This window comes from Poeciliopsis prolifica, unplaced genomic scaffold, assembly GCF_027474105.1.
Source record: "Poeciliopsis prolifica strain line A6 unplaced genomic scaffold, Auburn_PproV2 SCAFFOLD051, whole genome shotgun sequence".
In the NCBI taxonomy this organism is placed as follows: Eukaryota; Metazoa; Chordata; class Actinopteri; order Cyprinodontiformes; family Poeciliidae; genus Poeciliopsis; species Poeciliopsis prolifica.
The window spans coordinates 1989754-2015489 of record NW_026562426.1 but is presented as its reverse complement, the minus strand read 5'-3'; the positions used below and the strand labels follow the sequence as shown (position 1 = coordinate 2015489).

General features: G+C 41.4%; 2 protein-coding genes across 12 annotated transcripts; both read right to left on the bottom strand.

Moving 5' to 3' along the window:
- Positions 1 to 2005: 2005 nt before the first annotated feature.
- Positions 2006 to 18905, bottom strand: gal3st4 (galactose-3-O-sulfotransferase 4). 11 transcript variants are annotated; one of them, XM_055058543.1, is made up of 7 exons: positions 18890 to 18905; positions 16790 to 16896; positions 16501 to 16625; positions 16186 to 16225; positions 8389 to 8505; positions 6900 to 7200; positions 2006 to 5051 (listed from the first exon to the last, which is right to left on the bottom strand). In XM_055058543.1, the coding sequence occupies exons 4-7, from the start codon at positions 16200 to 16202 to the stop codon at positions 3945 to 3947; spliced, it is 1542 nt and encodes a 513-aa protein (XP_054914518.1). In that variant the 5' UTR covers positions 16203 to 16225; positions 16501 to 16625; positions 16790 to 16896; positions 18890 to 18905; the 3' UTR covers positions 2006 to 3944. The 11 variants fall into 11 exon arrangements, with proteins under 11 accessions (XP_054914518.1, XP_054914512.1, XP_054914513.1 ...); XM_055058537.1 differs by lacking the exon at positions 18890 to 18905 and adding an exon at positions 17588 to 18687 and having other exon boundaries at positions 16790 to 17046; XM_055058538.1 differs by lacking the exon at positions 18890 to 18905 and adding an exon at positions 17588 to 18687 and having other exon boundaries at positions 16790 to 17043.
- Positions 18906 to 19761: 856 nt separating this feature from the next.
- On the bottom strand, positions 19762 to 22812 carry tm4sf21b (transmembrane 4 L six family member 21b). The gene is made up of 5 exons (XM_055058554.1): positions 22499 to 22812; positions 21766 to 21831; positions 20541 to 20689; positions 20233 to 20425; positions 19762 to 20086 (listed from the first exon to the last, which is right to left on the bottom strand). The coding sequence occupies exons 1-5, from the start codon at positions 22688 to 22690 to the stop codon at positions 20084 to 20086; spliced, it is 603 nt and encodes a 200-aa protein (XP_054914529.1). The 5' UTR covers positions 22691 to 22812; the 3' UTR covers positions 19762 to 20083.
- Positions 22813 to 25736: the final 2924 nt, after the last annotated feature.

Sequence of the window (25736 nt, the reverse complement as noted above, 5' to 3'; positions counted from 1 at the left end):
AGCGCACAGCATCAACACTCAACAAGCTTAAAAAAGGAGCTGCGGACTTATTCACACTCGACTTGCTCTACATTTTGTAAACACTCTTTTTAGATTTTTAAAAAAAAAAAATTGTCAGTGATAAAGTGAAAGAATTTCTATCGTCAAAGAATGAGAAGTAGAAAATCTTTGCATGGAGGAAGTTGCCCGGTTCAACAGAACAGAATAGCGATGAGCTTGAACGCATCACTGGTTTTAAATCATGTGTGCTCCAGTTGAAAATGCCTGACTTTCTGTGGCATCTTTACTGTAAAACTCTAAAATTAGTATCTTTGGGAAATACATTTCTCCACAAGTCTAATGCAAACTAGAAGCTGCAAAGTAATTTATTCAAACTTTTTTGTAGAATTTTCCTCGCGGCCTTCAGGTGTGAGTTTATACCGTAGTTGTGCAAGTCAGATACCTTCCATCTTTTATAGCAGGCAGTGGAAGAATGAGGTTCAGTAGTAGAGTTAGTATTATCATTGGACACAATGACAACCAGACCCTGGCAGGCTATCAAGCAGCTCTAATTAGAAACATGAGCCGTGGATTGCTTTTCCTCTCATGTTACTCAGAAACATTTGAGGCTCAGCAGGACGAAGGTTCATCCTGCTGACCTGATCAGCAGAATCCAGGTTGTCCAATCAGCACCGACCGATGAACTACAGCAGATTTTAGTGACCGTTTTTCCTTCACTCAGTCTCTCTCTGTTTCTTCTCCGACCCTGTCCTCGAGGCAGCGGTCTGGTCGTCCTGGTTCTGGTTGAGGTTTTGTTAAGGGAGTGTTGTTCCTCTGCACTGTCTCCCTGTGCTTGCTCAGGGTTGGTGACATTTTTTAGCATGCAGCGGTAGAACTTGGGGAAGCCTCAGGGGATAAACCTTTTAAACTGATTGTGTCATAGCAGACGCATCTTACCCAACCCAACCTTACACAGGAAACCTTTCACTGGCTCAACCCTGACTCATTGTAAAATTGGCAATGAAAAAGAAAATGTTTAGTTAGTTTCAGTTGACTGAAGTGGAATTCTGTTTTTGGCCCATTTAGAAAAAAAAAACTGATTTAAACTGGTTATTAAATGCTACCTATATTTAATCCAATACATACATAAATAATTACCACATAATGGTATTTATTTTTAAGACATTAGAAATTAATGTCTTAAAGTAGGTGTGTATTTTTCAGACACAAAGTACCATTTTATTGCCTAATCAAGTAACAACCTTACGTTCAATTGTCATGAAAATGCTGTGTATGTCAAAAACAACTTAAAAGAAATTTTAAGTTTGACTTTGCTTCATAGCTGTATGTAAATAAATCGGTCTGTCTCTTTAAGAACCTCCCATTGTTCCTGACTCTCCACCTCCATCCACGTCGTCATGACGATCTTTCTCCATGCCACCCTTTGATGCCGTTTAAGTCTGATGAGCTCAGCAGACATGCCGCTCCACCAGGTGTTCAGTAACCGCTAGTCTGGAGGAGACGCGCGGAGGCGGAGTTTGTCTTGGAATATCACATTTCCAGAATTTTTATTTTTTTCACTTTTTGGTCTTAAATTTAAATAAGCAACTTTGTCCACAAAAACTCTAGAGTTTAAATTAACTGTGTAAAATACATTTGATTGATAACGGGGGAATTTTTCTGCCACAATTCAAGGGCACACAATTTCAGTCCATGTCTTTCCTCTCAAAGCTTGCAGTGCTTGTACTCAAACCTGCTGCTCTCTTTCATTCACTGTGCGTCCGCAGACGTTTCTCCTCGCGCTCAGAACTTCCCTCTGCTCAGATCAAATCGCTTGCAAATCATTTTGTGCTCTCGAATTATGGGAGAAAATGTCCCCCCCATAATTGCTTAGAAGAAGGAATGCAGGACAGCTGCTAGCAGCTCACTGCTGGATGCCGCACAGAACTGCAAAATCCTTCAAATGTCCGTGGAGGGTCGGAGTTACTCCTGCAGCACAAGAAGAGAAAACCCCTTTGGAAGCTGATGAGAGGGGAGGGAATATTTTATAAAGTCTTGCACATTACATCAAGCTTAATATGAAAACTCTTACAACCAGGAAACAGGCTCTAGGAACAGTGCCGGTTCTCTTATACAATAAAAGGCAGTACCAAGATTTTAAAAGTTCATGTAAAAAACAAGAAAACAGACAAAATACACAGCTTTTTGATATTCCTGCTAGGGCTGGGTGGTGATGTCGTTCAGAAATGACCAGAGCACCACTTTGGATGGGAGTTAAACAGTTGGGTTGGAAGTTAAAGTGGGCTGTGCTCCGGTAAACATACTGTATTGTGTAGTCATGCTGTGCGGCTTCTTCATATCATGCCTGAAGATTTTATCACTCGTGAATTCTGCAGTTAAACAGGACAGCTCAGATATCTTAAAAGTAGGGTTCTGTGGAGTAGTTATGAGTGATCAGCGTATTACAATTTATTGTTCCACTCAGGTTCAACCGAGTTCTGCTCAAAAGTCGAACGCGACTTAATTTGTTTGTATTTTTACAACACTTTCCCTTCTCGTTCTGATACAATTCTGGGTTTCCTGTGTATGGTTATTTTAAAAATATTTTGTAATGTATAGAAATGATGTAAAAACCTCTCAGACAAGTGTGGTTTAAAGGTTTAGGATCATTTGCATAAACCACAGGCCTGAACCGTTGAATGGTTAAAGGAGATCTAAGCTGCAGTGACTAAACACCAAGAAACTCCAGTTAAATTCAAAAACTGGAGCTTTGCTTTTGTGGTCTAGAGTGAGGTTCTGTGAGTTATTAAGATTGAGTAAAACGCTTACAGGTTGAAGAAATAACAAACGGTGTTTCCAGGAAGCACTCGAGAATCCGGTTTTTCACACTTCTGCAGCTTTTACCACCGAACGGTTATTTAAATAGTCATGTTCCTGATTAAACCGCTTTTCCGTGAACAACTATACAATGTCTGGCAAGAAGTAATCTGATTGGTCTAAGCTCCCCTCTGATTGGCTGTTAGTCTGACCATGCAGTTACTGTAAACTGCAGCTGCAGTTTTCCAGCCTGACCTGATTACGGTGCTGGTTTCTTTTTAATGACTGACACTGTCAGTTGTCACCAAAGTCTCCGATAACAAAGGAACTACATTAGTCACTGTTTTGTTTTTTTTGTTTTTTCTTTGGGCCAAAAAACCATACTGACATAAGGGATCTGAAACGCCACTAAATATAGCGACAAAGTCTCTAAGTTAAGCCGTGGCCTCAGTCAGTCTCTCACAGCAGAGCAACGAGGACAGTGGCTGATTTTCAGACCTTTGTAGAGCGCAGATGGGTTGGCTGGTCAGTCAGTGAACCCCTGCTTTAAACCCCAAACCGTCCCTTTAAAAGATGAACGGCAGAGATTACAGACAGACTGTGATGAAAAAAAAATCATCTTCAACTCACTGCATGACCAAAGTGTGAGCACGTGTTCAAGCTAACCAAACCAATCTCAAGGCATTTTTATGATAAAATAATACACTGCTGCTTTAATTACCTGCACACCATGGAGGAGCGAGCAGAAGCAGAGCTGACTAGTAATTATAGGAGTTAGTGTGATGAATACTGTTTTTTCATATGTTCAATGATTTTGTTTTGTGAGGTGATGACAGATCAATATGGGCTGTTGAATGGTAATTCATTCATTCATTCATTGATATCATCTCAAAATGCCTGGAACAGTCTTTCCAGGCAGACAGTGAAGTGTTAACAGGAAGGCTAAATTTGATCAAAAGCAAACACCGCCCAGCCCTAGTGACTGCTGCTATTGAAACATCTGATGACCACATTAACTACAACTATAATACTATTTACGAAAACAAGTCAAAATAGAAGAGCTTGTTGTTTTCACACAGGTAAACAAAACTAGTATTTGTCCATTTCAAAGTCATCTCAAGCTTCCAGAGACAGAAAACGAAAGGTTCCTATCTAAGCCTTCCTTTTTCGTGCTCTCGTACCAAAGTCTGGTTGTTCCTAACTAAACGGCTGCCTTCCCAGGCTTTCATTCCCTCCTCCAAAGTCCTTCCTCCAGCTCCAGCTTCTCCTCCCGTCTCTTTTCTTCCTTTCCTGGGTGGCTCTTGTTTTAGAAAGGTTCCACCAACGGCCACCAGCAGCCTCTGACTCTGTTGCTGAGCTGGGATGGCGTGGAACTGCGGGAACTGCTTAGAATCCAACACATCCTTGTACTGGATCTCTGGCCTGATCATCCTCAGACACGACATCCGAGTGGTATTGTCCAGCCCCGGCTGGAGCTCATAACCCAGAATTTTAACTAATCCACTTTGAAATGGTCTAATGTTTTTGTCCCGGATCCGATGAGCTTCCACAGGCTTCCCCCCGTCCCTGAGGCACACCCGGGCCAGGTCTTCCCTACGCATCCTGAGGAGTTGGACTTCTTTTTCCATCTGAGCATGGCCAAACTTGTCAATTTCCTCCCAGAAGGTTTTGTTGAAGACTTTGTATAGGTACCAATCAAAGGCATTCCACTGTCTGAGCTTTTCCCGTTGCTCCGGCGTTAGGGAAAGGTTCGGTAGCGTCTTTGCTTGAACAAGCCCACCTCTAATACCAACACCAGCTGCGGCTGCTGCTGCTTTGCCCACCCACGACTCAGCCACCCCACCAGCACTGCTGGGCTTCTGCTGCCGAGCGTTCAGGCTGAAGAAGACGACTGCATCCATTGGCCAGCAGAGGGCGTGTCTCAGCAGGATCATGGACTGGTCGAAGTACTCAGAGACAAGAATCAGCTTGAAGGTCCGCCGGATCATGTCCTCTCCGAGTCGAGCCAGCGCCAAAGAGAAATTGGCGTTGTTGTCAAGGCCAAAGTCAAACCACAGCAGGTTGCGGGCGTAGTGGTTGTTTCGTAGACGAGGGTCGTAAAATTTTTTAGGGTCATCCGCAAACTCCCCCAATCCTTTGGCTTTCCGGAAGGCCGGGGCCACTTCTTTATAGTAGGCGAAGGAAGACTCAGCCAGAGAGACTGGGTCTCTGATGATAGAGAAGTAGAAGGTGTCTGCAGGCATTACCTTCTCCACCTGAAAACAAGAACAAACCTTGGTTATAAAAAAGGTGCCATAAATGGAAGTTCGTAGACAGACATTTCTAGGCAGCAGAACATTTTCATGATGTTGAAAAGAAAAGCTGATTGATAAGACAAAAATGTGTCAGTCAAAGCTGCAGAATGTAACTTTAACGATATATATATATATTTTTTTTCCATTTGTAAAATGGTCACCATGTCGGTTGTTATGAGACAAATGATCTATGAAAAGATCGACATGCAGCGGCCAATCAGGGCCAGGAGGAGGGTCTTAATGCCGTCAATCAATTTCATGACCTTAATGCTAAATGAACTCACTTGAAAATCATTCATCTATACTGTCAAAACACAGTAATAGAATAAATATGTAAAAAAATGAATAAAAATAAAAAATTGATCAAAGTTACATTCTGCAGCTTTGAGTATCTGAGTTTTATACAATTAGCCTCAAGATAAACAATTATCACTATGTGTTGATTTATAAATGATTCACACTTTGAACCTTCAGGCCACTAAATATGTACCGCCCTCCCACATTTCTTTGAAATATACTACTAAAAAGTATTTAACTTTTTTTTCTCCCGCTAAGATAATTTTTAACTTACAATTCTAATGATTTAAAGTTGGCTAGTCAACTTGAAACATGGTAATGAGAACATCAGTTCTCTCGCAGTAGCGTCACCACTGAGCCATAGACATCTCAATTCCCTTTTGCGTATTCACGTTCATAACATCTACGATCCGTCGACTGCCAACAAATAACTTGACATCATTCACACTGAAATCTGGGTCTGGCATTTGTTTGAAGCAATTAGCCTTGAAATTAGAAAAAAGCGTAACAAAAGTAATAAACCTAAATGACAGAAATTTAAGTCCATGTCAGTGAGACCGACTGATCGGTGAAAGCATAGCTGGCTGACTCTGAAACTTCTTCACATCAACTGAGGCTCAGATTAGCCCTGAATCATGTCTGGATGTGTGTGCATGTCACCAGACGGACGCTGAGAGTCACTTCCTGCTCTGGAACAGGAAGTCTGAGCAGCATGTAGAGACCTCAGTTAGAATGAAGAACTTATGGATGTGTTTTCATCCCCAAATAGTCTGATGATATGTAATAGTGAGTGACCAGATTATTGTTCTAGATTAAAACTGGATGAGCAAAAGTTTGCTTTCTGTAAAACAGCTCATGTTGTTTCAGCTTTAATCAGTAGCCTTAGTCTTTGACCCTACAGTGCAGAGTGGAGTAACTGAAATATTCCAGTACAGGACAAACATTATTTGTCATGTCAGCGATCAAAGACAGAAATGATCCAATAGAAAGCTACATCTGGCAGAGCGATCTGTGATCCACAAGGCTGGAACCTAAAGGACTCCAGCAGCCAGAAAAGAGGCAACAACTTGTGATTGGCATTATATCAGGGTTTAAAGTGAAATGTTTTTCATGGAGGACTCGCCCCCAAAGCGTCCAGGCAGCGAAGCACTGGACACATGATTGTCAATAATCAATCAAAAAGCATCCGTCAGTCACAATGACCCAACCAACCATGAAGCACAGAGGCAGTTGAAGCGTAGAGGAACATTAACCAAGCGCTTCTTGGCAGAGACGCTTCAACGACAATAAGATTTATGTTAGGAGGCTCTTCCAAAGAAACCGTAGAGCTGACATATCAAAGCAGTCACTGCTATCACAAGAAGTTCAACAAATATTATGAAGCTCTGTAGGATGATTTCATTAATTCACCTTACCATTTCTCAGAGAGAGAGCTAACTGGCATGCTGATTTCTTATTCTTAACCAACTAAATTCTACATCCTGGGGTTTTCTGCTCCTCTGAAGAACTCACCTCCGGCTTATTAAATCTCATGTGATTCCCCATGATGTGGAACTCAATGGCTCTGGGACCTCGGTAGCCTTTCACCCGGTGAGCGTTGAAGGGCAGCGGGTAGCCCAGCTGGTATCCCAACGGCAAGGCGAAGCGGAGGCTGTGCTCGTCTCCGAAGCGGTACAGCATGTTGAGCACCGTGCTGCTGGCCGTCTTGTGGGTCTTCAGGAACATGATGTGAGTGTGGGGCTGACAGGAACCCAGAGATGGCCCCTGAGCATCAGGGGAAGAAAAGATGGATCGTGCAGCTGGCTGGACATTGCTGAAGAAGGGAAAAGAATTTCACATAGAGGAGATTTCAGACTGTCAGGAAAAAATGAGGAAAGCAGGACATTTTCAGAATGTTTCTTTAAATTCCATGCTTTTCCTTATGAAATGAATCATTTAATGATTTTGGTCTTGATGATTTTAACGCGTGACCTGAAGACTTAAAGCAATTCCATGTGGCATTCTGCACATGGAAAAACCTCCCCAGAAGCAAGATGTGAGTTTATTGAAGAGTTGTGCCTTTGGATCAAATGTTTTCTGTCTATATGAAAACAAGTTGAATGTCCCAGCATTCAAACAATGCTGGGCTTGACTCATGTGGGTCTGAATCAAACCCAGATGAAATCATTTCTGGATAAATTGTGGGGAAATATATAATCTGACCAAACATAAACCTGATGGGGAATTCTGGATTTGATGGTTGTCTGGTTATTGTTGAACTAACTGCTTCACACATTGTGATTTTAAGTTCATATTTAAAGCATTTGTACTCTACAAAATGAAGGACTGCGACATTCCACATTCGCTTGACTTGGCCTTCTACACCAGGTCTTCATAAAAATAATCATCTCTGCCACATAATTAAAAAAATAATAATAATATCGCACACAAAAGTTTTCACCTACATGAAGCCAAACAAATCCGCTCCTGAGCGTCGTTTTAAACATGCCAAACCAACAGACATTAGAAATGTCTAGAACCGAGTGCCAATTACCGGATTGGAAGAACCACCGAGGTTTTTTCTTTAAATGACTAACAGTTTTACAAGGACTGGGACTGTGAAATAAAGACTTGTGTCATAAGACCAGCCAGTACACTGCTCTCAGACCACGTGACTCTGGTATCACTGGCTCATAGCAGAGCTGCACAGAATTCCAGATTTTTCCAGATTCCGTTTAAAAAAAGGGGGGAGGGGGAATACAAAAAAATTCAATAGATTTTTAGTGTTTTATTTAAAAAGAATGTTAAGTAAGATGGAACCAAAAACCCGAAGAAAAAAAAAAAAAACAAGCTGTTGGTGAATCTCAGGTTGTCTTGGTAAAGCTCTGCTGTAAGGTTTAAAGCCATTTCACCCAATCACTACACAACCAGGAGATGACTTATTTTAAAGAAATAGTGGCAGTACTTGTGGAGAATTATTATTTCTCCATTTAGGTTCTTAATGACAGTGAGTTGAATTTACCTTTTGTTGAAGATGACTCCCAGCAGCTGACCAGCAAAAGCAATGGCCAGAAACAGCAGAAGTGCTTTCCACATCCAAACTGGTCCCAGCCGACCACACACCAGCCACCGCAACATCCTGAGAGGAGAGGAGAGGAGAGGAGAGGAGAGGAGAGGAGAGGAGAGGAGAGGAGAGGAGAGGAGAGGAGAGGAGAGGAGAGGAGAGGAGAGGAGAGGAGAGGAGAGGAGAGGAGAGGAGAGGAGAGGAGAGGAGAGGAGAGGAGAGGAGAGGAGAGGAGAGGAGAGGAGAGGAGAGGAGAGGAGAGGAGAGGAGAGGAGAGGAGAGGAGAGGAGAAAAGCATCATCAGCAAAACAATAATAAACAAATCTGTGACAAAGACAGAAACAGAGGAGATAAAAGAAGGAGGGTGAGTTGGAGGGAGGTCAATGTGGTGACATGAGGGAGGAGAAGAATAGAGTGAGTCATGGAAGAAGCCTGACTAAAAGCATCATGACTGGGAGGAAAACAGTCCCACACCATCAGGAGACATTCCCCCAGCACATTACGTCACTGTGGCCTGTTTACAGTAGAGGCTTTTGTTTTTGGAGGAATACAGAAATTGGTCATAACATGAAGACTGACGTTGAGTCGGTCAGCTTTAAAAGCAGGATCATTAACTGTGAGTCGCCGACCGAGGCCTCCAGCAGTCCAACGTCTTCCTCGCCGGCTCCACACTCTGCACAATTTGAACGTCTGAGGAATTTAGATAAGGTCTAAGAAAGTTTGTGATTTAACGGGGTCAGCCAAAATATTTTGCATCACCCACATAACTAAAACGCAACGTTTCCCAGCAAAACAAGCAAAGAAACGCGCCTCAGCGGGCGACTGCTGCACAGCAGACCGACATGTTGTGTAAACAAGACAGTGAGTCTTGTTTACCTGTGAACCTGAACTGTTGCTTTAAAAGTTAATTAAAAGTGCCAACTTTGCATTAAAAGTCTCATTATTTATTCATGAAGACTCCTTCATATGTTACATCTATTTATTTACCAATGCTGCTTCTGATTAAAGTTGTTCATGTTTTCTAACTCCCGCGCTTTCTCGTGTGTGATCGTGCATTTAGTTTCTTTGTTTTGAGTTTTCAGATTTAGGAATGGTTCTCAGTTTTTCCTCTGGGCTTTTATTGAGTCTTTCTCGCACATGCTTCCCTTTCCCTTCAGTCAGTGAAGCACACTCCCAGCTCCAGTCCTGGTAATCACTCCTCCCAGGACATAAAAGTCTTTGTTTTCATTCAGCCTCTGTTCGATTCTCCTGTTACACACCTGATAGTGGCACAGATTGCGCTGCTCTCGTGTTCACCGTTAACTCTCCACATTCTCACAGCTTCTGGACTATCAGCTGAAATTATTGCTGCACAATAACAACGATAAAGCATTTTTTAATGGGCCATCTCAGTAATTACGTTGCTTTCGGCTTAATCTGCTGGAGGACACAATGAGCACTTTGTCTGACTCTGCTAAAGTCTCCTACTACTTTCCACTTTTTTACTATTTGATATTATTTCAGCTTTTGACTTTACGTTCTCTCTGCATGTGAGAAAATGTCTTTCTAAGTAACTGTCCAATAAAATATCTGAAAATACAATTTAAGCAATGCGATCCTCACCTGTTAGAAAGTGCAAAACTCTGGCGTTCTTACTTTATGCACCTCCTTATTGACTTGTGAAAAAAAAGGGAAAGCAGAGGCCATATTGGCAGGTTGCAAACGTAAACAGTAGCAGTAGAGAGAATGCCCTCAGCAGCAACGTGTGACTAACAAGCTCTGCACGCTGAAAATTTAAACATTTTATTACAGTAAGTGACAAAGACCTCCTCACTGCGCGAGTTGAACCGGCGACCTCAGTCAGAGTGTTTGCACTGTCAACAATCTGCAGGTCTGGTTTTCATGACAAGCCACAGCTTGTCGCGATCCGTCAGCCTCTGTGGTTTTGTCGAATATTTTTGCATATACAGACATGCGCATACAGCAACACAGTGCATCGTCTGATATTATCTTCAAACACGGCATTCACATGAAGTGCATTCACATGAAGTGCATTGAAATGAGGACCGACCGATGAGGATATTTTGAGATATCTGCACTTGTGCAGCAAGTTGTGAAAGTTAGTTCAACTTATAATTAACTATAAGTTATAGTTCAACTTATAAAAGTTGAACTATAACTTTTATAAGTTATAATAAGTTATAATATCCCAGAGTCTCCTTTGGATCACAGATTATGTTCAAAGCTTCCAATAAAAGAAATACAAAATTTAAAAAATCTTCCTGCACTTTCAGTAGAACCCAGTGTTTGATACTCAACCACAAAAAAACTCTCATAAAGGGACAGAGAAATGGAGTCTACCAAAAATTCATCAATATGTGCAACATGTACTGTTCATGTCTGAAACATGTGACAGACGTTCATTACATTCAATGCTGTTGACTAGAGGCTGGATGAATTATTCGTCATCAATTCAGTCCAATCACATGAACCGATTCAGACGATTGAATTAGTTCAGACCTTAAAATGAAGCAGTTTCCATCTAAGGAAACCCAGCTGATTGGATTGAGTCACTGGTTTTGGATGATTCTCTGTAGGTAGATCGGTGCTATCTAATGCTTCTCTAGTGATACTGACCACTAGAAACACTTTCACAGCAGGGTCACACTGAACAATCAGTCATTCACCAGCCCACCTGGTTCAGCACAGAGAGCCGCATGAACCGTAATATCCCTAAGGGAAGCATTCGGGTTTTATCAGGCAGCAGCCAACAAGAGCCACTGAAGGCCTTGGAAGAGTAGAGAAGACAAAACGACAACAAAATACATCAGCTTCAGAAAGCTTTGGCCTTTTTAAAGGAGAACTTTCCGTTCTGCTCGTCAACTTTTCAAATCGAATCATTTGCTCAGCAGATTTCAGGCATCAGAAGCGACATTTTGATTCATTTCAGTGAATATTCTGAGACACACATGGAATGTGAAGATGGGAGAAGAAAACTGAAACAGACTGAAAGGATCAGGAACTCTGACTGTCTGGACTGCAAGCTTTTCTTCCCCAACTCCCACTGGGACACACACACACACACACACACACACACACATGTTAGCACAGCTAACATGATGTGCTAACATCACATTCGCTGGGTGGCACAACAAACAGAAGATATGATGATACAAGCAGACACCAGCAGTCAAACGCGAACCGCAGCACTAAATGACACACACACACACACACACACACACACACACACACACACACACACACACACACACACACACACACACACACGTGCGCGCAGGCAGGCTGTATCTGCGTGAAGCTGATCCCTGAGATGGAAGGAATATCAGAAGAAAATCCTTTGTCTGTGAGGGGCCCTTCCAGCCCTCCATCCACATCTCCTCGTTCCTTCCTCCACCTCCCTCCCTCTCCTCTGCACGACCGCAGCCGGCCCCTCCGCTCCTCCCGGGCTCAATCACTGCATCCAGAAGCCGCCGCTCCGCTCGGCTTTCAGCCTCACTCACATTCTCCCGCCGCCAACTCCCCGCCTTTCTGCCAGTGTGCGGCCGGACTACCGTACCTGGCTCTCCGTCTGAATAACATCGCTGAGTCCCCGGGCCGGTGTCACTGTGCAGCTGCGGAGAGCTCGGAGCATCTCGGAGTGTTCCGCTGCAGCCGGTCCACCGCCTGTACAGGCCATGGAATCAGAGCCAGACCCCGCTGACCCGCCCGGAGCCCGAGCGCTGACCCCCCGCGGTGCCCACGCAAACCACTGGGAGTTTCTCTGAGCGCAAACGGAGCCGCGCAACCTAATATGCCGACGGCCAAGACTGACAGCCAGAGAAATAGATGCGGGACACTGCAGACGACTTCCGGTGTTATCAAAATAAAACGCTGCTGACGTAGCTATTTGCCTGTTAACCCGCAGCTCCGGTTTGTTCAGACGTTAGGAGTAAATGTTGCGTGAAGATTTCACACAGTGCGATTCATTCAGTTATTATCTCAGAGAAGCCCCCTCGGTCAGAGGAAGACTTTTTTTTAAAGTCAGAATATTTTTGAGAATAAATAAAGACAACTATAAGACTGTTGTAAAACTGCTTCAAGCATGGCTTTAATGGAAAAAACGCCTAGACAGAGCAAGAGTTCCCAAGTATCTGACGGTACCGGTTCGGTAGGTCCGTGTGGCTCTTGGAATGTCGTTAACTCAGTCTGAACACGGGGCCCGCAGGGGCCCGCAGAGGCCCAAGAGGCCCCGCCCAGACTCATCCCGGAGGCCCCCAGCACCCATCTGCTGGATCACTGTCCTGCTACTGATGACACTTTAACGTTGTTGTGTTGAAATATTCATTATTCCCCTCTTTGTAAGATGATACCAAAGACAGCTCAACATTTCTCATTTTATTGTTTTGTTGTTTTTTTTACAATAATTTTTTTGTGTGACTTAATTTTCATATTTACCACTGGATTGCCTTATTATTTCAACCTTACTCTACAATGTTTCTACCATTTATTTCCATAATTAGAATTTTCTAAGGCATATTGGATTCCTTGTTCTCATTTATTTATTCATTTGGACAATATCTCCCTCTTTCTTCCCCCCATGAAAATGCTAACTTCTTCATTTTCCAATATTCTGTGATGAATATTACTACTTACTGAAATAGCTTTAAAGGGGCATAGTTGCCAGTACAGACACTGCAGTCATTCTGGTTAGAAAATGCAAGAAATGCTTTGCTTTAATGATGATTTTTTTTTTTTTACTTTATCTCAATTAATATTGAGAACTGCTAATACACACTTAATACACACTGTACAGCTTTGCTATGAGGCTTCTTCTTTGTTCCCCAGTTTCAATTGTTTTAGCTCTAAAAAGAGTAACCTACATCAAGTGTCTTATTTAAGTGTTAATATGGTCATGGATTTAGAATCCACACTGTTTAGTGTGTATAGACGTTTGGGGGGGGAGGGAACAAACTGTTGATCTACCCTTAAATAATGGTCTCAAATTGGTAAAAACAAATGCATTAGTCAGTGGAGCAGCAGAATGTTTGCACCATGAAAAGCTTTCCGAATCACGCGGCGCACGTACAAACAGATTTGGTGGAGCTAGTGTGAAGGTGTGTGTCGGCATCTGCCCATCCGAAAAAACATAGGTCGTCATCATTGGAGGCTATTTCAATGCAGAGATGCTGAGATGAGGCCCTGCAACCAAAAGCAACCCTCTCTTCCTTTTCATCAGACTATCCTTCAGGATGTCAGGGTTTGGCCCACAGAGGCAGGGAGAACAGAAAGACCTTCAGAAACGTAAAATGCAGGAGACTGCCTGCATGTCTCGTGCATTTTGATGTTAATCACTGTGATTAACATCACAGTGGTGTTAATCACTGTGAACACCGGTGTCAGTTTGCACATGCCAGAATGAACAGCGCAAAGGCATTGGCTGATGTGAGTAGGTCAAACACTTGTTGAGGTATGTTATGCCAAGCTAATGTGTAAGGCTGCTGTGGTTGTCTGTGGATTCCCAAACACTCCTGAACCAGCGTGTGCGTTAGGACAATTTAACTGAATATCAATCATCCAATCCAATAAACAACAAAAATAAGAATCAACAGACGAATGAGCTGTGTGGGACTAGCAGAGAGAACCCTATCCACAAATCCATTTTCCTTTCAAATGTGGCACAATTTAAAGGGACATGAACAAGCTAAGAGGATAGGATTCATTACCAAGAAGCACTGTTACAACACAGACATAATGGACCAGGAGTTAGATTCATCCCTCATGCCTCTCGTTGCTCCCTCATGCACCTCCATGTAATCACTCTTGAATAGTCAAATGCATTGAGTCTTTAATTTGACAGCAATGTCTCATTTTGAGGATGTACGTACAGCAACATCTGAAACAAACTGTTTACCCTGTTGAAGAGGAAGAATCAGCCAACAGAATCATGACTCAGTCATGCTGCATTAGCCAACGGCAGTCAAGCATTTTTGGCCATGCGCCACTGGCCGATGGGGGAGCATACTGACAAAACTCAACAATGTCACACTGGTTCTGGGTCTTCTAGAGAAAGGACACCAATAGTTTCTTTTGATTGGTTGGTTTGAATGATTTTATATGTGAAATTACTATTAAAGATCCGCTATGATTTCTTGAAAAAGTTATAGTGTAGTATAGTGTTCTGTGGACTGTGCAAACCACATTCACTAAATGTAATACACAAAGTCATTCTCAGATATTGAGATTTCATCCAGCTAGTTCTGTCTGTTTTTGAGCTCCTTAAGAGATACTTAAGGAGCTCAAAAACTCCTTAAGGAAGTTTTGGGAGTTCAGAACCACATCATGAACTATAATCATAATGTAGTTCTGTTTTAGAACTACATCATGATTATTCTATTTCCATTTTTCTGCAGCAATTGTACAGCAATTAAACCAGAAGAATATATTTAGCATCGTCTTGTACTGAAGTGGGTGGAGCTCCACACTTCAGTTGCCAGGTGAAGGACTGGGCTCAGTTTCGTGTTGCTAAGTAACAGAATTATCCATCCATCCATCCATCCATCCATCCATCCATCCATCCATCCATCCATCCATCCATCCATCCATCCATCCATCCATCCATCCATCCATCCATCCATCCATCCATCCATCCATCCATCCATCCATCCATCCATCCATCTTCTTCCACTTATCTGGGGTCAAGTTCTGGGGTAACAACTTAAGTAGGTTGGCCCCAGTCTTCCCTGTACCAGTCATTTGTTCCAGCTCCTACAGGGGAATCCCAAATCATTCCAGACCCGAAAAGAAACAGTCTCTCCAGCATGTCCTGGGTCTTCCCTTGGGCTTCCTGCCACTGGGACGTGCCTGGAACACCTCGCCAGGGAGGCATCCAGGAAGCATCTGAGCCACCTCCACCTGTTTCTGTCGACATGGAGGAGCACCGGCTCTACTCTGAGTCCCTCCCAGATGATTAACCTTCTCACCCGATCTCTAAGGGAAAGCCCACTCACCCTACAGACACCCTACAGAGAAAACTCATTTTGGCCACTTGTAGCCACAATAACGAAGACCTCATTCTTTCGGTCATGACCCAAAGCTCATGAACATGACACACTTAACAATTACATGCTATTATTCTAAGAACTTAAACAGGAAGACAGACAATCACAGACATGGGGTCTTAATCATAAGACATCGTGTAGGAACTATATGCAAAGGATACCGATGCCTAAAAGCCAAAAATGTCAGATGCCAAAAATAATCCAGATTTATAAAACCATGCGCATGCACACCAGAAAGCAATTTTTCCTTTATGAAAATTATGAACATTCAGGTACAAGGTAACTACATATTAATACATAAAATGTGACAAGGTGTGAGGCAGTCAGACCGAACAAGTAAATACAATGGCAATGTGCATAATTCTGTGTGATGGATTGGCATGGCTGGGAGACTTTGGTAATGGGAACAGCAGGAAGGAAATTCTCATTTTTCGGGCCTGATGGACTATAGAGTTGAGCGCTCACTCCTGTGACTACCAAAACTGAGATGTTTTTACTATTCACGTCACTCACCAGCATATTTCTGCCTGAGTGAAATTGTGCCTTTACCTTTGACCCCATGGTTTTCTTATTTTTTTAATTTATTTTATTTTATTTATTTTATTTATTTTTTTTGGCGTGCACCATTTTTGGCATTTGGCTGCACATAAACATTTAACATAGATTCTACACAATGCTTCCTCATTGAGAGCTCTGGTGATTCAGTAGGAGACAGTACCTGTCTAGAGAAGTCATCCACTGACTAAATGTTGTTGCATCTGAGAAGCAGTTCAATATAAAAACAAACAAACAAACAAACAAAAAGCTATTGACCATTTCAGATTTTTAAATGTTATGTTTAGTGATTTTTTAAGACCAACAGTGTTTAACATAAAGCACTCCTGAGTGAGCATTTGACTTGTTGTGTCTGGTAATATTGCAAAACTTTATAATGTCTCATTTACTTTCTAACCATTTTCACAAGTTGCAAAATACAAACAATAAATTTACCAAATCTTTGTTCAAACCAGGTGAATTTTGAGTTCAGACTTACATGCGTCAGCATGATGGTCTGAGGATTCATGATGTTCTCTTAGTCAGCTCCCTTTCATGGCTTCATCTCTTCTGTTTCAGGGTTGTTGTTTGTGGAACCTGAAAAACTAGGCACAATGCCGCCACCTAGAGGACAGAGGTGAACTAACATGTATGAAAGTTGGTGTTGGAAGTCACAAATGAAAGAATCAGAAAACAGTTGCCTCTGTATTTAATAGTCAGTTGCACACAATTGGCTTTCACACTATTTGATGAATAGATTCAAAGCATGAGAAGGATCTGAATCTAACTCAGTCAGATCGACAGGATCCGAGGTAGGTGATGACGCTGCAGGCGATGCGGTCAGAAGACGGAGGAGACGTCCTGGAGGGGGTGGGGCAGGGCTGCTGGAGACATTCTGAAAGATGGAAGACATAAAGTGAGAAAAAAAACTGGGGAACAGAGGATGGAATTATTTTTGACAGTTTAGGAGAATGGAATAAACTGTAGACGACGATCAATGATCCCAGTTGAACTCCCTCTGCCTCAACTGGACAGGAAGTCACTCCTCACACAACGAAAACAGAGCAGAGAAATGGTCCAGAAACAGGAGACAAAGAGAGAGAAATATAACCATCTATGCTCACAGCTGCAGCTGCTGCCATGAAAGTGGTTTTCAACTTAAAGTAAATTGTAAAATCAAGAGGAAACTTATAGAAGCAAAAGAAAAAATTCCAAAAACTTGACAGGTTAAGAATTAAGCATTCCAGTCTTATACATTTTGTCTTTTTGTCGTCAGCTGAGTTTTTTTGCCGCGTATCTGTAAACAGACCTTAACAGATAACATTGTGTAATTATTTTTATGAGAGCAAATCTTTTAAAACACTCTTATAAATTCTTACGTGTCGATGCACGAAGATAAAATTCTCAGACATTTTGGTTTATAAGGAGGCAACATTTGTTCACAACAAAACATTCTGATTTACCAACCCTGATTTCCACACCACGGATCGTTTCATACGCATCTACCTACGAGGTTCACGACGTCTTACAGGGTTACAAAACCATCTGAATCCACAGTCTGATTTACGAGAAGAAAATATGCATACCTGCAATTTGTGCCCATCTGGTGAAAACTTGCAGATCTGTGGTGGTTTGAACTGAGCTTCACTCCACAGAACCACACAGAACATTACGATTTAAATCCTGGAAATGATGTGTGTGTGATCCTTACTGATTTAAAACAATACAAGACAGAAACACCAGTAAGGTATCATGTGGTATCAACTGCAAAATATAACAGTTAGTCTGTGCTCCACCGCTTTAATGAGGGGAAGTAAAACAAGGGCACAGAAGGAAACTAATTAATTACGCTCATTAAAACTGGACAGTGATAATACAAAGCACAGCTCAGCATGGACAGGAACAGGTTCCGCCTCCAGATTTAGAAGTAAAGCCGCTAATCACCCAGTTAAGGAGGTTAAGAAGCACAGCACCAGCTGCCCACCCGCACAATACTCTTTCCTCCATATGGACAAACTCAAAACAAAGCCTTTAGTCTGCTCAAACATGTTTCAATACAAGGTCCTGACATGCTTCTTGTTGATCTAAAATCACAGCGCGCCTTGGAAAATACACACAAAAATGTAAAAGCTGCACACACAAGCACTGATCTAATAGTGGTCTTTTTCACACAAACTATAAGTTTGAAAATCAAACCGTGAGCAAACAAAATGGGTTTGATTTTAGATTTAACTGAGCCACCTCTTACCAACACGACACAGGTAGTGGTTTTTCTGCACTCGCTTGTTGGGTAGATGTCTGTTCAGCAACATGGACAAACCCAGGAATCAACCGGCAAACAGAACGCTGAAGAGGAGGTCAAATAGGAAAAAACTGGAACAAGTTCCACTGTGCTTTCCAGTCCAAACCAGTCTAGCATAGTGGCCCTTCACAGGAACCAGCCCAGAACCAGAAGATCAACACTCAGCAGGATGAGTTCACTAATTAGATCCTGATCTGCTTCTGACCGAGTAGATTTCAAACTGAGGAGGAAGCAGCCAGCCAGGACCTGCAACTTCCTACATTAGGAGTCATTTAGCAGATGGAAAGGCTCCAAGCTGATTTCTATGATGCCAAGAGGAAAACAGAAGCACAAAGTGAAATGAATCAAAGTAAAATGTGCGATGATGAGCAGATTACATATGTCATTCACAATTATTATTATTATTCCAAATAATAATAATAATAATAATAATAATAATAATAATAATAATAATAATAAAATAACAATAATAATAATAACAATAATAATAATAATATGTTGACAAAGAAGACCTTATAAATAAATAAACGAGACAAACTTAATCTGACTCAGTAAATGTGCTGCTAATTAGTGAGCATGGACTCACATTCAGCCAGCAGTCCGCAGGCAGACCTGGAGGTTCTGGTTTGGGCTGAACTTTTCTCTTCTTTGACCGGCTTGCGTGTGTTTACTCAGTGGCTGCCAGCAGGGGGCAGCCCGAAGAGCAACACTCTTCAACAATGGCACAAAGTGAAATGAATCAAAGATGGCCGCTGCTTTCCTTGACGATCCCAGCTCTAAAGCAGCTCAGATAAACAAGGATTCCCAGAGTTTCATTAATAACTGACTCGAATCATGTAACTGTTTGCTTAGTGGCTCCATGAACTGAACCTGAATCATCCTTTAGACTGGGAACAGTGCTGGGAACCGTGTTGGGAACAGTGTTCGCTACCTCCCTCCAGACCCAACGCTGGCATTCACCTCTGTAATGGCTGTAGATTTATACTGTTTCCTTCACACACTCATCTTTTAGCGTATTATTGCACCTACACCGAACCTCCAGCATCTTCTTATTCAGTATTTGTTTTAAATATCACATTCATCCTCCAGCCCACGATCGTTGGTCTTTAGATTGTTCTCTTCACATTGGCTGCTTGGATAGTTTACGTCAGTTTTTGTTTGTTTTTATTTTTTGCATTTAAAGTCTTTTAAATAATGAATAGATGTTACGGATTTTATTCCATTGAATTTAATTTTGCATTGACAATTTATGGTTGTGATAAAATCATACATGTACCAAGGAGCAACATCTCCTTTCTAGTCGATGTAACGTCTCTCACAACATTTTTCATAAAAGTTTGACCAAGCTCCAGATGTGTTTACAGGAGAATACGAAACCATCTGGAAAGTCGACTTTATATTTTCCGATCTGTTCAGTTGTTATTTCACTGGAAACAAAACATAAAGAGGAGGAAAAAATATGATGTGTTAACAGTTTTATTACAAAAACATTGAAAACAACTTTACAAGCTCAAATACATAATGAATCTGAGTTTAAATTTGACATTTTAATCTTTAAAGAAATGCAAACAAAAGAAACAATCAGCAGTGATCCCAGTCAATCCTCTTGACGAATCCATGTTAGCACATTTAAAGCACAAACAGCAAACCTGTAGTGTTGCCAGATAGGCGTAAACTATTGTCTTAAATATCATGGAAAAGAGAATGATGACAATGATGGTGAAAAATCTATGTCAGGTCTTCGTCAAGAAGTCATGGTGTGAAGTTGATCTGCTTCGCTTTACTGTGGAGAAGACAGAGGCAGAGATCAGACATCGTACTGCAGCACCTTCATGCAGAGAAGGTGCAAAGGACTTCCAAATTCACCTCTAACCTCTTATACTGTTTTCTAGTCAGTAAAAAAGAACAAACTGGACTCTACGGGCTTACATCCTCATCCTTATTGGAGCAGGTTCCACAGATACAGCCGAACAGTCCGTTGATCATCTGGAAGGCACAGAGGACGGCCTCCAGGGAGGCGGCCACCAGCAGAGTGGAGAACAGCCCCAAGTTGAATTCGACCACATTCTCTGGTTTCAAACACCTGTCCCAAGTGTCCTTGTGACCCAGATAGTTTCCAGAACTAAAAGGAAGAAAAGAGGGTTGCATTATCACAAAAGAGGAAAAATAGCAAATATTTAAAACATAATTATTCAATGAATCCTCCTCTCATGGTAGTTTCAGGTAAATCTACATACGTGTTCAAAAAGGGTCTTCCCCACACTTCAGCGCCATTATCTGCCACATAACGACAAACTGGCCCATTTTGAAGACCCACAGCTGCAACGGCCAGACTGTAAATGGCTCCTGCCACACCAAGCGCAGCAAACCCAATGGACAGGAACATCTGCACACAGAACACAAGACAAGGTGAGATCATGGCTCTATAGTCATAAAACTAAAGGCATGGCACACAGCACAAAGACTGTCCTAATAGTAAAGTGTTCATTTTAGATCTGTCAGAACAAATGATGACAATGCAGCCATTTAAAACGTTTGGACTGTTGGAACCTACAGAAGACCAGATGAGTTCAGGAGCAGCCAGCTGGGACTGAAGTGAGTTGATCATTTAAAAGTCCACACTGGGAGCCGTCCAAGCATTTATTTCATCTTAATAAAGTCAAATTAACACTCCACTGGCACAGTTACCGAGCTCAATACAGCCTGTGTGTTTTAAAACTGCTGACAGGTATTAGGCTACTTTGTTGGATCGGTCCGGGTCCAGTAGAGGTTGCAATTCATGCTTTATTGTGGGACTGAATCATCTTTGAACTGCATTAGTTTGTTATAACAAATGTCCTGAAGCTTATAAAAGGACACCAGATAAATTTCTTTGGCTGTTAATTTTTTCTTCATTCTGGATATTTTGACGTTCTGGTCAAAAATGTCTCAAGCTTAACTTCATTTACTGAACCAGAGCACCAAACTTTAGCATTTTTTAACAATTAGTACAAAAACAATATGCGTAATTGCGACATAAATCCATTGATTCACTTTTCATGTTTCAATCACAACAAACATTTTTAACATGGCTATAAGTCTTATGAGCAAAGAGTAAAAGATTCTGGCTTCCTTCTTTTTGGACTGATTAACCTCAAGTGGTAGAATCAGAAGAGATAAGCTCTTTGATATTGGTGGTCTGACTAAAGGAAGTTAAAACTATTTAAAATGTAATTGTTTAATTTGTTAAATTTAAATTTAACAAATCTTTTTGTCCTAAATGAAAAAAACAAAATCATGTGATCCAGAAAATGCATTAACAAGTATCAGCCTTCACTTGCTGCTACAACAGAGTTATAGTATTAATAGATAATCTTAGGTCAACTCGTCCTGCTTGTCCCACCATGCAGTCTGGCCCTCATCACTGCTGATCAACAGAGTGACAGCCCGATATAATTAATCAGTGCCACAAGTGCGACTCACCCCACAGCGGTTGGCGCAGCAGCCCTTTGTGCTTGTCAGATGAATGTGAATGGCAGGAATAAGGATCTTTGAGATAAAAAAAAGAAAGACAAGAGGGCACAGGGAGAGAAACGTCAGTTATGTGATGTCTGTCCAAACACCGAGCTGCGAAAAATTCACATTGTAACAAAAAAATAGAGAAATTACTACAGAAAACTGCAGGGAACCTGGACAAATGTTAGAAGGTTAAGTATTCATTTTCAGTCTGAAGATATTTTTGTTAGTGCAGCTCTGCAAATCTGTCATTCATAATAGGAGTACTGTTACCAGCGGGTGTGTCTTTAAATCACACCATAAAGTAGTTTTATTGCTCGCAGTTAGACTACTGCCAGTTTTTTTGACTAGCTGGAATTTGCTTGACAATCCTCTCAACAAAAAAAAAATCTGCAAAAAGGGTATTAATATCTTTAAATCTCTTTGTAACAATAAAACAATCAACTCTTTAAAAAAATCCAACTTTCAGTCCCAAGAGACTGAAAGTTGAGCATGTCAAGAAAAAGAATGAGGCACGAACGTTCCTGATAATCAAGTTCTCCTTATTTGGCTTGACTCCTGCAGGCCCACCTGGCTAAAGAATCATTCTGGATGTCATGAAGGTAAACCACACTGCTCTGCCCGTCATTCCTCAGCTCAAATCTTTAAAAAAAATCATTCCATCTACAACATACCAGGTAAACTGCAGAGCTCTACTCACCATGATTCCTCCTCCGATAAAGCCTCCCATATATTTCACTTCGTCTGTGAGCTTTGGCTCACTTTCGCTGTCTGCACTTGCATACTCAGTGGTGAAGTCAGGGAAGAAGAGCATGATGTTGCAGATGACTGACAGCAGAGCCAGTACATAGAGAGGGATGGCAATAACCTTGGAGCATTTCCCTGTGCACATTTTGCCTGGTGGATGGAGAAGCTGTCCTTAAACAGAAGAAATCTGTTGTTTTGTACAGATCCGGTTGATCAAATACTTAACTAAATTCCAAACCGCTTCAGTGATCAGATGCAACTGGTGGAAATTGATGATATCCTTAAATATGTCACTAAGGGTGGAGCAGTTAAAGGTGGAGCAACAGGAGATAAGGAAACACAAGTTAATGATCATCTGAATTATGACCAATCCGTGATTTGCCTGATTGTGTGGGTGGAAATAAGTTTCCATTAAAATATGGCTCATTAGGCACAATAATTCAGTGTCTTTGAGTCACATAGAATTAAAAAGATAAATAAAACACTGCAAGCTGTTCATGTTTTAGAAGATGTTCATTAATAATACACTTTGAATATTAGTGCTTTATTCTTCGCTGGTGGTCATTTTGAGTTGTGGATGTTCAAACATTTTAACAGGTTTTGAGGTTTAATATTTTTAGTTGTGTGCTTTGTGCTATGGTCAGTGGTGATCTCAGAATGGCTGAGTGAGAGCTACACGCCACTGTCTGTTATCAGAATTACAGGACACTGATAAAAAAACAACCTTGTCCTACTCTATAAGTGCCAATGACGGCATTTATTTATCTTATCAATTGATGGACTTCAGCCACACATTGTACAACATTGTGATTCCTCAATAGATAAAAAATAGTGCCCAAGTATACAACAGAAGGTTTCACTGAGGTTAAAGCTTTCCCTGAGGTTGTTGTCATCTTTATTGTGATGTAGAAACGCTGCACCATCATCACATTTTCCACTGAAGTTTGTTTTTAATATTGGTGGTTATTATTTTGTCGAGTTTAGAGAATGGAAACCAGGGTCCTCTCCAAAATCTTAAAACAACTAAAATGGTGATAACTAAAATGGTGGGCATCGCCGGTCCACTGGTGACATCATGGTTTAGACAGCTATTCCGTAGAACCCAAATTAAAATGTCAGAAATGTTTTACAACTGTTGGTATGCTGAGTATTTGACGATAACTTTCTCAGGTCACGTACATTATGTAACACAGAACATTGACTGAGTCAAAGCATTCCAGTGGAACATAGAAAGTGTGGTGGTGTATTAGAAAGCTTTGTTTTATTTTCTTTCAGCTGGTTATGTTGGCCCTGCATTGAAGAGCCATCTTAATGTGGTGAAGGATTGTTATCTGGAGTGTTAGCTCTTGGTGGGGAATGATGTGGCGGTTTCAGGGGAGAGGTCAGACTAAGAGCAGTCCGGTGAAATGGCTGGCCACAAGAAACAGCTAATCTTTCCCCAGATCAGACAGACGGGAGCAGCCTTGTAGAGCCAGGCTTAGGGCAGGGGCTTTGTCAGCAAGCACCTATGCTATGTTTCCACACAAAGAACCTTTGGTTCAGTTGGTCAGCCTTCAACATTGGTGCTTTGTTAAGAGCCAACTCTGATGTCCATCAGTTTTGGCAACCAAGGATGTATCATCAATAGGTTATACAAAGATAGAAGCAAAATGGAGGAGTTGAATGTATTACTGTTTGGGGTTTCTTTCATGTATCTTCCTAAACGGACTGCTGCACATTCTTTGCAGCCAGTTTTCTTTGCTGTTTCATTGATGATGATGATGATGATGATGATGATGATGATGATGATGATGATGATGATGATGATGATGATGATGATGATGATGATGATGATGATGATGTCATGGTTAGTATAGAAAAACCAGCTATTCTGTGGTGCCCAAGTTAAATCACAGTGGGACTGCTTTTGTTCTGTGAGAACATGCAAAACCGGTTTGGGAAACGGAAGAGGTTCCAAACCAAGCTGGTGGAAAACACCTTCCAGTGGTCTGGGATTCAGCCAGGCTGAGCCAAACACATTCCATGAAGGAGTTTCAGGACACCTCCTTCATGTGGATCCAACATTGTGATCAGGTGCACACTGGGTGGCAGTCAACTTGCACCCACCTTGCAAGTAAACTTGCAGTAATCTGATTACTATTCAGAGTACTCAGAGTATTCAATATCTTTGGATATTGTCCTGGGAGGGGACTTCAATGGGACTCAGACTTCTTGCGTATTCTAATACGCAGCTGATGAACTCAGTGATGCGTACAGTCAGCATATGTATATTTGAGCAGCATCTATAATAAAACATATCACATGTATAGCAGCTCATTACACACCACACCACCATGAAGCTGATGGTGATTAAATGTGAGATTTTTTAAATCACACAAACTTGTTTTAAAGCCTTTATTCAGAAACATACTGATATTCATTCATGACGGAAAGTTCTCGAGATATATTCCATTAAACCCAGTAATCAAACAATGATAACGTGCTGAGGGTTTAGATAGAGCTCCACCTCTGATTCAGTTCTTTCTATTTGACTCCAATCAGATTATGTAAGAGTTATAGGTTTCAAGGGTGAGCCAAACTCATGACGCTTAAGTCATGAGTTTCCACTGGCAATATGTCTCTGACGGCAGTAAGACATATTGATCCAGACACACCCACAACGTGGTACAGAGACAGACATGCAAACACATTCTATCATTTCATCAGTTCCTCTTCTGAATTCAGAATATGGTTAGACTATATTTCAGATTAAAATGTTGTATATGGTATAACATGTTCATCCTATGAGTTCAAGTTTATGTTTAAAAATGGAACAATATGTATCAACAAACATTTCCATGTCTCACTGGCAGGTTGATGCTGAAACACATTATAAAAACAAGCATGAAAATTACATCACACTTCTAGATAAGTGAATGCATTAATGACATTAAATTGTTGATACTTTAGGGTTTCTCAGAGCCATTTTTTAAAGCTCTTAATAAAACACGTACAAAAAAGAAAACAAAAAAAGGAAAAGGACTCAACGGCGGCAAATTCACACCACAGAAAACAAGATTAAAACAATCTAATGAACTAATGAAAATGAAAAAAAGTGATCATTCATGCCAAGTGCTCTTTGGACACGATTTCCCCTTTTAGGTTAGGTTTTAAGCCTTAGTGGAAAATGATTGATGAGTCCTGACACGACC